At 43.7% G+C, this 16,127-nt stretch overlaps 1 protein-coding gene across 2 annotated transcripts in view; it reads right to left on the bottom strand.

Moving 5' to 3' along the window:
• Window positions 1-2,178: 2,178 nt before the first annotated feature.
• The window catches only part of LOC110523019 (1-phosphatidylinositol 4,5-bisphosphate phosphodiesterase gamma-1), a 96,426-nt gene continuing 82,477 nt past the window's right edge, over window positions 2,179-16,127 (bottom strand). For both annotated transcript variants that reach the window (XM_090236146.1, XM_090236147.1), the window contains exons 21-33: window positions 14,224-14,327; window positions 13,927-14,026; window positions 13,649-13,715; window positions 10,644-10,810; window positions 7,627-7,723; window positions 7,363-7,487; window positions 6,548-6,647; window positions 6,231-6,376; window positions 5,935-6,049; window positions 5,485-5,646; window positions 5,280-5,368; window positions 4,555-4,742; window positions 2,179-4,477 (exon numbers count right to left, since the gene is read on the bottom strand). In XM_090236146.1, coding sequence (XP_090092272.1) covers window positions 4,417-4,477; window positions 4,555-4,742; window positions 5,280-5,368; window positions 5,485-5,646; window positions 5,935-6,049; window positions 6,231-6,376; window positions 6,548-6,647; window positions 7,363-7,487; window positions 7,627-7,723; window positions 10,644-10,810; window positions 13,649-13,715; window positions 13,927-14,026; window positions 14,224-14,327 — 1,521 coding nt within the window. In that variant the 3' untranslated portion in view covers window positions 2,179-4,416. The remainder of the gene's footprint in view (window positions 4,478-4,554; window positions 4,743-5,279; window positions 5,369-5,484; window positions 5,647-5,934; window positions 6,050-6,230; window positions 6,377-6,547; window positions 6,648-7,362; window positions 7,488-7,626; window positions 7,724-10,643; window positions 10,811-13,648; window positions 13,716-13,926; window positions 14,027-14,223; window positions 14,328-16,127) is intronic.

The raw sequence follows: 16,127 nt of genomic DNA, 5'->3' as shown, positions 1-16,127 counted from the left end.
TCCGCTATTATTTTACAGATATAAAGTAAGCTACAGTATCTTCAGCCTGCTCTGAAGTCCATTATCATATATATCTATATGTTCTTTCTTTTTTTAAACAGGTTCTGACAGTATACCTGTGTGATAAATAAAACAGGTACATACAATGAAGAATTAGTAGATAAAGGAACTGATGGAGATGGACAGGAGGGTTAAAGAGGGAAGAATAGAGAAAGACAGGGTATGCATCCCAAATGACACCCTATTCCCTATAGTGCTCTAGTTTTGAAAGACAGTGCACTGTGAAGGTAATAAGGTGCCATTTGGGATGCAGAGGTTGAAGTGTTACGTGGGTTGAAGTTGCCCCCCAAACAACAGATTAAAAGTCAGATTAATCAGCCCCCTTTGATTAGAAATGCCAACAAAACCTGACCTTACCCCCGAAAAATCCACTCAAAAACTATCTTTAGTCCACTTTGATATTACGGAATTAAGGGTTTAACATGGTCCACACACACCAACACAGTTGTGAAGAGGGCACGACAGCGCCTTTTCCTCAGATCCTTAAAAAGTTCTACAGCTGCACCATTGAGAACATATTGACTGGCTGCATAACCACTTGGTACGGCAACTGCAAGGCTACCCAAGGCATAGACAGTTCTCTCTGATACCGCATGTCAAGCGGTACCCGTGCACCAAGTCTGGAAACAACAGGACCCTGAACAGCTTCTACCCCGAAGCCATAAGGTTGCTAAACAAGACTGCTAAACAAGACTGCCAAACAAGACTGCCAAACAAGACTGCTAAACAAGACTGCTAAACAAGACTGCTAAACAGCTCATCAAATGAATACCCGGACTACCTTATTTGACCCTTTTTTGCAACTCTCTTGCACTGACTCTATGCACACACACTGGACACACACACTGGACACACACACTGGACACACACACACTGGACACACACACACTGGACACACACACTGGACACACACACTGGACACACACACTGGACACACACACTGGGCACACACACTGGACACACACACTGGACACACACACTGGACACACACACTGGACAAACACACTGGACAAACACACTGGACACACACACTGGACACACACACTGGACAAACACACTGGACACACACACTGGACACACACACTGGACACACACACACTGGACACACACACACTGGACACACACACTGGACACACACACTGGACACACACACTGGACAAACACACTGGACACACACACACTGGACACACACACTGGACACACACACTGGACACACACACTGGACAAACACACTGGACACACACACTGGACACTGGACAAACACACTGGACACACACACACTGGACAAACACACTGGACAAACACACTGGACAAACACACTGGACACACACACTGGACACACACACTGGACAAACACACTGGACAAACACACTGGACACACACACTGGACACACACACTGGATACACACACTGGACACACACTGGACACAAACACTGGACAAACACACTGGACACACACACACACTGGACAAACACACTGGACACACACACTGGACACACACACTGGATACACACACTGGACAAACACACTGGACACACACACTGGACAAACACACTGGACACACACACTGGACACACACACTGGACAAATACACTGGACACACACACACTGGACACACACACACTGGACACACACACTCACACCACAGGAGGTTGGTGACACCTTAACTGGGGAGGACGGGCTCGTGGTACTGGCTGGAGCGGAATTAGGGGAATGTAATCAAACACATGGTTTGATGCCACTCCATTTGTGCAGTTCCATCCATTATTATGAGCTGTCCTCCCTTCAGCAGCCTCCACTGACTCACACATACTTACACTGACATCCCAACACACACATATACACATAACCGTACACATGCACACTGACACAACACACACACACGCTGCTGGTAGCCTGCTACTGTCTATGATCTATCCTGTTGCCTAGTCACTTTATGCCTACTTACTGAATATGTAGCTACCTCAATTACCTCGCACCCCTTCACATCAACTCGGTACTGGTATTCCCTGTATATAGCCACTATTTCAAAAATATATATATTTGTTATTATTTATCTTTAACTGCATTGTTGGAAATCCTATTTCTTGAAAACGTGACTGGTGACATGCAACACATTTTGGGACTGTATTAAATCACATTTTATTTTTAAATGCTTCGTAAACAACAGGTGTAGACTAACAGTGAAATACTTACTTATGGGTCCTTTTCCAAGAAGCATCATATGATGTGCAACTGACACTTTGCTTCTTGAAATTCCAATCTGTGGAAAACTTGACTGATGACATGCAAAACATTTTTGGACTGTATTAACAGTGGACTAATTCAAAAATACCAATATATACACTTAACAAAAATTTCAGCACAACATGTAAAGTGTTGGTCCCATGTTTCATAAGCTGAAATAAAAGATTCCAGAAATCTTCTACACAAAAAGCTTATTTTCAGCTGATGAGTATTTCTGTCTGTAATAAAGCCCTTTTGTGGGAAAAACTAATTCTGAATGGCTTGGACTAGCTCCCCAGTAGGTGGACCTATGCCCTCCCAGCCCCGCCCATGGCTGGGACTGGCTCCCCAGTAGGTGGACCTATGCCCTCCCAGCCCCGCCCATGGCTGGGACTGGCTCCCCAGTAGGTGGACCTATGCCCTCCCAGCCCCGCCCATGGCTGGGACTGGCTCCTCAGTAGGTGGACCTATGCCCTCCCAGCCCCGCCCATGGCTGGGACTGGCTCCCCAGTAGGTGGACCTATGCCCTCCCAGCCCCGCCCATGGCTGGGACTGGCTCCCCAGTAGGTGGACCTATGCCCTCCCAGCCACTCCCATGGCTGCACTCCTGCCCAGTCATGTGAAATCCATAGATTAGGGCCTCATTTATTTATTTCAATTGACAGAATTCCTTATATGAACTGTAACTCAGTAAAATCTTTGAAATTGTTGCATGTTGCTTTTATATTTGTGTTCAGTGTAGTTTTTGAGTGGATTTTTCCTTTAACAACAACTTGGTGGGTAGGATCTGTAAATGTGACAAGTTGCAGTAAGGTCAAAGTTATAGATAGCCCTTGTTTGCCATTGTTGCATCCCAAATGGCACCCTATTCCCCAGTGCACTACTTTTGATTAGGGGCTCTGGTCAAAAGGTGTGCACTATATAGAGAACGGGGTGACATTTGAAACCCACACCATGTTTCTCTGATCCGATCAGCATAGCCAGGAAACACAGACCTGAAGAAAACCTATAGGTTCAAGACAGAGTCCTGTGGTGAGAGATTACTTATATTTCTGGTACACTCTCTCTTTCTACCCCCTCTCTCTCTCTCTCTCTCTCTCTCTCTCCCTCCCTCCCCCCTCTCTCTCTCTACTGCTCTGCTTCTCCTCTTGCTCCTTAAACGGTAGTGTATTATATTATAGTATATTTTAGTATATTATAGTATACTGAAAAGCCCTTTAAAAATACATGACAATATGACATGCAGTGTTAGTACGTCTCTAATGAACACAGTAATAAAAGTCCTGTTCATGCTCTCCCAGGTAAAGGAAGGTAAAGTCTATTTTTGGAAACAACACCACATCCCTACCACTAGAGGGGATTAGACTCCAGTCCCTGCTGTTAGTCAGTCTGCTGCCCCAGGATAGGAGAAGAAGACTTTAGTCTTTGAGGAAAAGACGTGGTCCTGCTCCCATTTAAAAGCCCTTTCAAAGTCAGTCCATGAGTAGTGGTTCCCATTTTCTCTCTTTAGCCATTTTTGTGCCACGGCCAAGATAGTAGGTTCTCACTCTCATAGCTCCTCTGTGGTCAATAAAATAATATTATTCCAGTTTTCAGTTGTGAGACCAGTTCTAGCATGGAGAGATTTAGAGTCTGGATTATGCCTATACTAATGGTTGACTCACTGACACTACCTTACTCTCTTAGAGGCTATGGTTGTATCCCAAATGGCACCCTATTCCCTATCTACAGTAGTGCACCACACCCCTATGGGCCCTGGTCAAAGGTAGTGTACTATATATGGAATCGGGTGCCACTTGGGATACATATCCTGTGTATTCTCCTTATAGATTAGAACACTGCTACTCTCAGGTCAGTTCAGTTTATCTGACTTCGCTGTTCAGAACACTGAATTATTTTATAACCCTTTTCTCATTCTATGTTCCATTTCTGAAGGTTTTTGTTCCATGAGATGAGTGTTTTTTTTTGTTTCTTTTTATCCAACACACTGTGCATCTCTGTGTAGTCTATGCACACTTATAGCAGGGGTAATCCAGTTATTGGTAGATTGAATTGTCTTTCCATGGGTGTAAGATCATCAGTGTGCAGCAGTAGAGGGGGACTGGTTGGTTGGTGGTCAGATGGGCATTTTAGTTCCGCTTGGCCCCCACTTGCTGCCTCAACTTCTCCCTCCTCTTCTTCTCAATCAGCCTGGAGATGGGAGGCAGAGACAGAGCAGTTACAGAGAGAGGGTCTGTGTGAAGGTGTGTGTGTGTATGTGTTATTACCTGTGGTTGCGTGTCTCCACTAGTTCACTGAGCTGATCTTGTGCTGCTCTCAGCTCCTCCAGACTCTGCTGATAGCTGTGGTCACCTCCTGACCCCGCCCTCTCCAGAACTGACACCTGATTGGACAGCTCACTGGTGCGGTCTCTCAGCCTTTGGATGGACGAGTACAGGTTCTGATCATCTTCCTCCTGTTAATCATCCAATCAGAACACAGAGTGGTGGCGTGATGCTGTTAGAACCATTAGAACACTAAGGCACTGATGTTCTTCCAAATGGCTCCCTATACCCCTCAAACTCAACTCTGGACCTCAAAGCCAATTACTCTCCTTTTTGCATTGTTTAGAAAAAAGTAGTGCACTGCATTTTGTTCAAAAGTAGTGCACTGCATAGGAAGTAGGGTTCCATTTGGGACACAGAGAGTATGATAATATAATAATATATGGATTGGACTCCAGAGTGCCGCAGCAGTCTAAGCCACTGCATCTCAGCGCTAGAGGCGTCACTACAGACACCCTGGTTCGAATCCAGGCTGTATCACAACCGGCTGTGATTGGGAGACCCATAGGGCGGTGCACAATTGGCCCAGCGTCGTCCGGCTTTGGTCGTAGTAGGCCGTCATTGTAAATAAAAATTTGTTCTTAACTGACTTGCCTAGTTAAATAAAGGTTCAATTTAAAAACAATAAAAAAATAAAGAAAATAAATGTGAGTTTGTTCGGGGATTACCTTGGCGTTGACAATCTCAATGTGAACCAGCAGAGAAGCCAGCTCCAACTCTTCACTGTAACTGTTCTTTAGGGGAACACTCCTGTAGCCTGACAAGTCACCACACACACAGACAGTTAATATACTATAGTATTATGATAGAATATTATCTACTATGATATATCTACACACACTTCCGAAAACACACACACGCACACACACCAACCTGTTCTTAGTGAGCGGACAGGGTAGATTGCCTGAGCCAGGAAGTTGGGGTCAGAAAACATGTCCTCCTCATAGACCAAGAAACGCAGGAAGGAGAAGGACGGATTATGGACGTCAAACACAAACTGCCTCTGAACCCACACTGGGTTCAACCCATTGTCAGCTGGAGGGGGGGAAGGGGTAGGGGAGGGAGCAAATTAAAATAGAAGGTGGGAGGAAGATAAATGTTTTCTTTTGACGTTCCGTAAGCAGGAGCACTACTGTACAATTGAATTGAAACATTTGGAAGAAACCCGATGCCAACTGGTCAGGCCATTACAACCAGAGACTATGTCCCAAATGACGTTCTAACCCAGGGCCTTGGTGGAAAGTAGTGCACTATATACGGCCACAGCCAGGTTTCATGCAGTCACAGCAGGGTGCTGTGTGATCGGTGTGTGCTGTCTCATACCCACGACGTCGGTCTTGCTCTTGCTGCAGTCGTAGTCGGCCCCACACACCTCAACCTCTACAAAGGGGCACACTATACTGCGGCCATTCTTAGGGAGGTGACGAGCTCCCAGTACCTGACACAGGCAGACAAACAGAAAGGGAGTGAGACAGAGATTGTGTGTGTGTTTGTCCGTTCTAGTAGTGCACACAAGAGCGTAAATAAATAAAGCAGGTAAATTAAAAGACAGGGAAGACTGGAATGTCTCCTGATTGGTTGACTGACCTGTAGTCGGATGGTGATTGGCTCCAACCTACCTGTAGCTGGATGGTGATTGGCTCCAGGTGGAGGGTCTCCTTGTCAAAGGGGTCAAAGGTGTCATCCCTCATGATGTCAGGCTGGGGCACGAAGCCACTCCCCCCACCCAGCATGAATAGAGCCTGGTTCAACTGCATGGGCTTGTCTACACACACACACACACACACACACACACACACACACACACACACACACACAGCATAATGTACATATAATACACAATCACATACAAATAATAAATACTTAAGCACACCACAAACACAGCTCCTGCATGGGCTTGGAAAAGAGCGAGAGTCAGACACACAATCTCCCTCACCAGGAGTCTGGAAGTTGAGAGCAACCAGCTGGGATCCACACAGCCACATGGGTAAAGGGTCGTAGTTAGAGGAGTCTAGTCTCTGTCCTCTGGGGTAGACCTGGAGCAGAACATACATTACGTCATATGTTGGTTGTGGGTTCGATTCCCGCTGGGGCTAGCCATACAAAAATGTATGCACACATGACTTTATGTCGCTTTGGATAAAACTGTCTGCTAAATGGCTTATATAAAGGTAACTGCCAAAATAAAGGAAAAACCAACATAAAATGTCTGAATAGGGTGTTGGGCACCACGAGCCAGAACAGTTTCAATGCACCTTGACATAGATTCTACAAGTGTCTGGAACTCTATTGGAGGGATGTGAACCCATTCTTCCACAATAAATTAAATTGTGTTAAATTAGTGTTTTGTTGATGGTGGTGTAAAACGCTGTCTCAGGCACCGCTCTAGAATCTCCCATAAGTGTTCAATTGAGTTGACATCTGGTGACTGAGATGGCCATGGCAAATGGTTTACATTGTTTTCATGTTCATCTAACCATTCAGTGATGACTTGTGGACAGGGGCATTGTCATCCTATTGGGGCAAAGACATGGTAGCCAAAATAATGGCCAGCCCAGCATTTTTATACATGACCCTAAGCAGGATGGGATGTTAATTGCTTAATTAACTCAGGAATCACACCTGGGTGAAAGCACCTGCTTTCAATATATAGTACTTTGTATCCCTCATTTACTCAAGTGTTTCCATTATTTTTGGCAGTTACTTGTATATTATAATATATATTATACAATTATTATAATATTATATTACCCTGGAGAGCTGGCGACGGTTATACTGCAGGAAGCGCTTCCCTCTTGCCCGCGTGGCAAACTTCTCTGCCTTGGTCTCTGGGAATGATGACATATCCCGGAAACATGCCCGCTCAGTCCCGATCTCTGGAAGGGAGACAAAACCGGGTCACGCACACACACACACACGCAAGCACACACGTACACATACAAATGGTCCATTTAGAAAGGTATACTGTAGGTAGAGGTAGAAAGAGGATAGGTAGAGGAGTGTGTCAGTTCTTACTCTCTTCGTTGAAGGGGACAGGTCTACAGTAGACCACCAGCTCAGAGAGCTCCAGTGCGATTTTCTTCCTCCTCTCCATCTGCTTCTCTTCCTGCATCTGTTACCATGGAGACCAGACCACACCGCTAGCATCAACACCAACACATCAGAGCTTCTTTCCTATTTTTAGTGTACCTGCACTGATATCTGACCGTACATTTCCTATAAACTACAGTAGAGTACTACAGTTCTTCTCTGAGCTGCAATTAATGAGATATAGAGTAGCTACTGATACTCAGGATAAGGTACGGATGATGTGTGTGGTGGGGTTCGAACCTGTATATGTGTGTGTGTGTGTGTGTGTGTGTGTGTGTGTGTGTGTGTGTGTGTGTATATGTGTGATGCATTACTAACCTGTTTGTGTGAGTGTAAGCGTCCATGTGGTGTGTATGTTTGTGTGCCCATGCCTGTATGTGTACAGTATATAAGTGATTCCGCTGCACTCATTTAACTGTGGCGATGCACCACAGAAAAATCATTGCCACCATGCAGTTTTAATGGCCTTTGTTAAAAATATTGCACCATTTTTAGCAGCTTCATGGTTAAGCACATTACCTCTCTGCAATTTACCATGAATGCATAGGGGGCTAGTGGGGATAAATGTAACACTTGGGGTAAAACATCACCCTACCTCAAAATAATTTTGAAGTTTGGGCCATAAAATTCATCAATAGGATGCTAACTAGTTAAAAGATCCCATTTGGGATCTAGCTAATGATTAGCCCAATAGGGTCAAAGCAGATAGGCAACCCCAGGCTTCAGCCTAACAACTTTCCCCCCACAGCTACACATTTTCACAAAGGAAACACGGGTATAGATATATACAGTTGAAGTCGGAAGTTGACATACGCCTTAACCAATTACATTTAAACTCAGTTTTTCACAATTCCTGACATTTAATCCGAGTAAAAACTCCCTGTCTTAGGTCAGGATCACCACTTCATTTTAAGAATGTGAAATGTCAGAATAATAGTAGAGAATCATTTATTTCAGTTTTTATTTCTTTCATCACATTCCCAGTGGGTCAGAATTTTATAATAGTAAAGTCAATTAGTATTTGGTAGCATTGCCTTTAAATTGTTTAACTTTCTCTCTCTCCATCTCTGAGTACGTGTAGCGGTTTGGGTAGCCTTCCACAAGCTTCCCACAATAAGTTGGGTGAATTTTGGCCAATTCCTCCATACAGAGTTGTTGTAACTGAGTCAGGTTTGTAGGCGTCCTTACTCGCACACGCTTTTTCAGATCTGCCCACAAATTTTCTGATTGAGTTCAGGGCTTTGTGATGGCCACTCCAATACCTTGACTTTATTTTCCTTAAGCCATTTTGCCACAACTTTGGAAGTATGCTTGGGGTCATTGTCCATTTGGAAGACCTATTTGCAACCATAGCTTTAACTGATGTCTTGAGCTGTTGCTTCAATATGTCCACATAATGTTCCTTCCACATGATTCCATCTATTTTGTGAAGTGCACCAGTCCCTCCTGCAGCAAAGCACCCCCACAACATGATGTTAACACCCCCGTGCTTCACGGTTGGGATTGTGTTCTTCGGCTTGCAAGCTCCCCATTTTTCCTCCAAACATAACGATGGTCATCATTATGGTCAAACAGTTCTATTTTTGTTTCATCAGAGCAGAGGACATTTCTCCAAAAAGTATGATCTTTGTCCCCATGTGCAGTTGCAAACCGTAGTCTAGCTTTTTGCAAATGAGTCTCCTTCCTGAGCGGTATGGCGGTGTTTATACTTGCGTACTATTGTTTGTACAGATGAACGTGGTACCTTCAGGCGTTTGGAAATTGCTCCCAAGGATGAACCAGACTTGTGGAGATCAACCATTTTTTTCTGAGGTCTTGGCTGATTTCTTTTGATTTTATGCCTTGAAATACATTCACAGGTACACCTCCAATTGACTCAAATGATGTCAATTAGCCTATCAGAAGTTTCTAAAGCCATGACATAATTTACTGGAATTTTCCAAGCTGTTTAATGGCACAGTCAACTTAGTGTATGTAAACTTCTGACCCACTGGAATTGTGATACAGTGAATTATAAGTGAAGTAATCGGTCTGTAAACAATTGTTGGAAAAATGACTTGTGTCATACACAAAGTAGATGCCCTAACCGGCTTTCCAAAACTATAAATTTGTGGAGTGGTTGAAAAACGAGTTGGCCTGCACACACTGCAGCAGGGATTTTGGCCCACTCCTCCATACAGACCTTCTCCAGATCATTCAGGTTTCGGGGCTGCCGCTGGGCAATACGGACTTTCAGCTCCCTCCAAAGATGTTCTATTGGGTTCAGGTCTGGAGACTGGCTAGGCCACTCCATGTCCATTTTGACCCCACGGGGTGAGATCTTGCGTGGAGCCCCAGATCGAGGGAGATTATCAGTGGTCTTGTATGTCTTCCATTTCCTAATAATTGCTCCCACAGTTGATTTCTTCAAACCAAGCTGCTTACCTATTGCAGATTCAGTCTTCCCAGCCTGGTGCAGGTCTACAATGTTGTTTCTGGTATCCTTTGACAGCTCTTTGGTCTTGGCCATAGTGGAGTTTGGAGTGTGACTGTTTGAGGTTGTGGACAGGTGTCTTTTATACTGATAACAAGTTCAAACAGGTGCCATTAATACAGGTAACGAGTGGAGGACAGAGGTTCCAGGTCTGTGAGAGCCAGAAATCTTGCTTGTTTGTAGGTGACCAAATACTTATTTTCCAACCTAATTTGCAAATAAATTCATAAAAAATCCTACAATGTGATTTTCTGGATTTTTTTTCTTCTAATTTTGTATGTCATAGTTGAAGTGTACCTATGATGGAAATTACAGGCCTCTCTCATCTTTTTAAGTGGGAGAACTTGCACAATTGGTGGCTGACTAAATACTTTTTTGCCCCACTGTATATAAATGTGTGTGTGTGTTCTCCTGCGTACATGTATGGGTGTGCGTTCATTTGTACATGTGTGTTTAATACAGTATTAACCCGTGCGTCTGCGTTCTGTGTGGCCTCTCTGATCTTCCCCACCCAACCGGTCAGGTCCTCCAGGGTGTCTGAAGCAATGTCCAGTGCCTGGCCAGGGTGAATTGACATCTGCTGGGAGTGGACGGTGAACACATATGGCCTGGAACTCTTCCCATCCTTCTGAACCACTACAGAGAGATATGGAGAGAGGAAGAGACAGAGAGAGAGCGAGAGAGAGAGAGAGTTACACATACACACACTCTTATTTCCAGTGGTGTAAAGTACTCAAGTAAAAATACTTTAAAGTACTACTTAAATAGTTTTTGGGGTATCTGTACTTTACTATTTACAGTACCAATCAAAAGTTTGGACACACCTACTCATTCAAGGGTTTAAAAAATATATATTTTCAACATTGTAGAATAATAGTGAAGATATCAAAACTATGAAATAACACACAAAATCATGTAGAAACCAAAACAAATCAAAATGTATTTTATATTTGAGATTCTTCAAAGTAGCCACTCTTGGCATTCTCTCAACCAGCTTTATGAGGTAGTCACCTGGAATGCATTTCAATTAACTGCTGTTCAAAGTTCATTTGTGGAATTTCTTTGCCTCTTAATGCATTTGAGCCAATCAGTTGTGTTGTGACAAGGTAGGGGTGGCATACAGAAGATAGCCCTATTTGGTAAAAGATCAAGTCCATATTATGGCAAGAACAGATCAAATAAGCAAAGAGAAATGACAGTCCATCATGACTTTAAGACATGAAGGTCAGTCAATTTGGAAAATGTCAAGAACTTTGAAAGTTTCTTCAAGTGCAGTCGCAAAACCCACCAAGTGCTACGATGAAACTGGCTCTCATGAGGACCACCACAGGAAAGGAAGAACAAGAGTTACCTCTGCTGCAGAGGATAAGTTCAATAGAGTTAACAGCACCTCAGATTGCAGCCCAAATAAATGTTTCACAATTTTCAAGTAACAGACAAATCTCAACATCAACTGTTCAGAAGAGACTGCGTGAATCAGGCCTTCATGATCGAATTGCTGCAAAGAAACCACTACTAAAAAGACACCAATAAGAAGAAGAGACTTGCTTGGGCCAAGAAACATAAGTAATGGACATTATACCAGTGGAAATCTGTCCTTTGGTCTGATGAGTCCAAATTTGAGATTTTTGGCTCCATCCGCCTTGTCTTTGTGAGAAGCAGAGTCGGTGAACGGATGATCTCCGCATGTGTTGTTCCCACCGTGAAGCATGGAGGAGGAGGTATGATGTTGTGGGGGTGCTTTGCTGGTGACACTGTCTGTGATTTATTTAGAATTCAAGGCACACTTAACCAGCATGGCTACACAGTATTCTGCAGCGATACTCCATCCCATCTGGTTTGTGCTTAGTGGGACTATCAATTGTTTTTCCACAGGACAATGACCCAAAACACACTCTCAGGCTGTGTAAAGGCTATTTGACCAATAAGGAAAGTGATGGAAAACTACATCAGATGACCTGGCCTCCACAATCACCCGACCACAACCCAATTGAGATGGTTTGGGATAAGTTGGATCGCAGAGTAAAGGAAAAGCAGCCTATAAGTGCTCAGCACATGTGGGAACTCCTTCAAGACTGTTGGAAAAACATTCCTCATGAAGTTGCTTGAGAAAATGCCAAGAGTGTGCAAAGCTGTCATCAAGGCAAAAGGTGGCTACTTTGAAGAATCTAAAATATATTTTGATTTGTTTAACACTCTTTGGTTAATACATGACTCCATATGTGTCATTTCATAGTTTTGATGTCTTCACTATTATTCTACAATGCAGAAAATAGTAAAAAATAAAGAAAAACCCTTGAATGAGTAGGTGTGTCTAAACTTTTACTTTAATTTCACTACATTCCTGAAGAAAATAATGTACATTGTACTCCATACATTTTCCCTAACACCCAAAAGTTTTTGTTACATTTTGACAGGAAAATCAAGAGAACATCCCTGGTCATCCCTACATCCTCTGATCTGGCGGACTCACTAAACACAAATGCTTCGTTTGTAAATTATGTCTTAGTGTTGGATTGTGCCCCTGGCTACCTGTCAATAAAAAAACTTGAAAATTGTGCCATCTGGTTTTCTTAATATAAGTAATTTGAAATGGTTTATACTTTTACTTTTGATAATTAAGTACATTTTAGCAATTGCATTTACTTTTGATACTTACATATATTAAAAACCAAATCATTTTAGACTTTTACTCAAGTAATATTTTACTTGGTGAATTACACTTTTACTTCAGTCATTTTTTATTATGGTATCTTTACTTTTACTCAAGTATGACGATTGAGTACTTTTTCCACCACTGCTTAGCTCTGTAAAACTACCCAATAGGGGGTTAAACATACAGACTACTACCACTCACTGGGCAGGTTGGCTCATCAGTTACACACAGACTGACCTACGTGGCAGGTTGGCACATCCGTTACACACAGACTGACCTACGTGGCAGGTTGGCTCATCAGTTACACACAGACTGACCTAGGTGGCAGATTGGCTCATCAGTTACACACAGACTGACCTACGTGGCAGGTTGGCTCATCAGTTACACACAGACTGACCTACGTGGCAGGTTGGCTCATCAGTTACACACAGACTGACCTACGTGGCAGGTTGGCACATCAGTTACACACAGACTGACCTACGTGGCAGGTTGGCACATCAGTTACACACAGACTGACCTATGTGGCAGGTTGGCTCATCAGTTACACACAGACTGACCTACACGGCAGGTTGGCACATTAGTTACACACAGGTTGGCACATCAGTTACACACAGACTGAATTACGTGGCAGGTTGGCTCATCAGTTACACACAGACTCACCTACGTGGCAGGTGGGCACATCAGTTACAAACAGACTCACCTACATGGCAGGTTGGCACATCAGTTACACACAGACTCACCTACGTGGCAGGTTGGCTCATCAGTTACACAGACCTACCTACGTGGCAGGTTGGCTCATCAGTTACACACGGACTCACCTACGTGGCAGGTGGGCACATCGATGAAGCCCTTGAGAAATGTTCCTAGTGGACTGTTCTCTGTAGACTGGACCAAGAAACAGGAAGTCAAAGACACAGGAAGCAGGAAGTCAGGACATGGAGTTAGCTTCATTCCCCTCTAACTGCTGTAGAAGGTGTGTGTGTGTGTGTGTGTGTGTGTGTGTGTGTGTGTGGTGTGTGTGTGTATGTGTATGTGTGAATCATGAATGCATGAACATGTCTATGTATGGCCTATGTTTGCCTATACTATAACGTACTGCCTCGTCTCCTGTCTCGCGGGCGGGTGAGTTGGGGACTTCTTCTACGTAGTTGGCAGGAAACCACAGCTGCTTCTTCCCTCCGTAATCACCTCGCCACCTAGGGGCCGGTGGAGGGAAATCCACGATTTAAAGACAACTCAGAGAAATGTTAATTATCAACTCCATTCATCAACCCACATTGGTTTTCATCCATAAAGAAACGTAACCGGGGTGACCAATGTGCACTCTAGCCAATCAATGACATTGAGTAATCGTTAAGTGCCATGGAGATATGAAAAACCCTGTTCCACTCACCAGCCTCCTTCCTGCTTGTCCACGCTGAGGATGAGGGCCTGTTTGGGGAAACACAGCTCATCGTCCCTCTGGGCTCTGTAATCATACAGGGCCTTGACCGTACACTGCAACACAAGAACACAAACACTAAATCATACAGGGCCTTGATCGTAAACTGCAACATAACAACACAAACACTAAATCATACAGGGCCTTGACCGTACACTGCAACACAAGAACACAAACACTAAATCATACAGGGCCTTGACCGTAAACTGCAACACAACAACACAAACACTAAATCATACAGGGCCTTGACCTTACACTGCAACACAACAACACAAACACTAAATCATACAGGGCCTTGACCGTAAACTGCAACACAACAACACAAACACTAAATCATACAGGGCCTTGACCTTACACTGCAACACAACAACACAAACACTAAATCATACAGGGCCTTGACCGTACACTGCAACACAACACAAACACTAAATCATACAGGGCCTTGACCGTAAACTGCAACACAACAACACAAACACTAAATCATACAGGGCCTTGACCGTAAACTGCAACACAACAACACAAACACTAAATCATACAGGGCCTTGACCGTAAACTGCAACACAACACAAACACTAAATCATACAGGGCCTTGACCGTAAACTGCAACACAACAACACAAACACTAAATCATACAGGGCCTTGACCGTACACTGCAACACAACACAAACACTAAATCATACAGGGCCTTGACCGTAAACTGCAACACAACAACACAAACACTAAATCATACAGGGCCTTGACCGTACACTGCAACACAACAACACAAACACTAAATCATACAGGGCCTTGACCTTACACTGCAACACAACAACACAAACACTAAATCATACAGGGCCTTGACCGTAAACTGCAACACAACAACACAAACACTAAATCATACAGGGCCTTGACCGTAAACTGCAACACAACAACACAAACACTAAATCATACAGGGCCTTGACCTTACACAACAACACAAACACTAAATCATACAGGGCCTTGACCGTAAACTGCAACATAACAACACAAACACTAAATCATACAGGGCCTTGACCGTAAACTGCAACATAACAACACAAACACTAAATCATACAGGGCCTTGACCGTACACTGCAACTCAAGACCACAAACACTAAATCATACAGGGCCTTGACCTTACACTGCAACACAACAACACAAACACTAAATCATACAGGGCCTTGACCTTACACTGCAACACAACAACACAAACACTAAATCATACAGGGCCTTGACCTTACACTGCAACACAACAACACAAACACTAAATCATACAGGGCCTTGACCTTACACTGCAACACAACAACACAAACACTAAATCATACAGGGCCTTGACCGTAAACTGCAACACAACAACACAAACACTAAATCATACAGGGCCTTGACCGTACACTGCAACACAACAACACAAACACTAAATCATACAGGGCCTTGACCGTAAACTGCAACACAACACAAACACTAAATCATACAGGGCCTTGACCGTAAACTGCAACACAACACAAACACTAAATCATACAGGGCCTTGACCGTAAACTGCAACACAACACAAACACTAAATCATACAGGGCCTTGACCTTACACTGCAACACAACACAAACACTAAATCATACAGGGCCTTGACCGTAAACTGCAACACAACACAAACACTAAATCATACAGGGCCTTGACCGTTCACTGCAACACAACAACACAAACACTAAATCATACAGGGCCTTGACCGTACACTGCAACACAACAACACAAAAACTAAATCATACAGGGCCTTGACCGTAAACTGCAACACAACACAAACACTAAATCATACAGGGCCTTGACCTTACACTGCAACACAACACAAACACTAAATCATACAGGGC

This window comes from Oncorhynchus mykiss, chromosome 5 (genome assembly GCF_057628025.1).
Source record: "Oncorhynchus mykiss isolate SJ-2025 chromosome 5, ASM5762802v1, whole genome shotgun sequence".
NCBI lineage: Eukaryota > Metazoa > Chordata > Actinopteri > Salmoniformes > Salmonidae > Oncorhynchus > Oncorhynchus mykiss.
The sequence above is the reverse complement of the archived record's forward strand: the minus strand, read 5'-3'. Positions and strand labels throughout refer to the sequence as shown.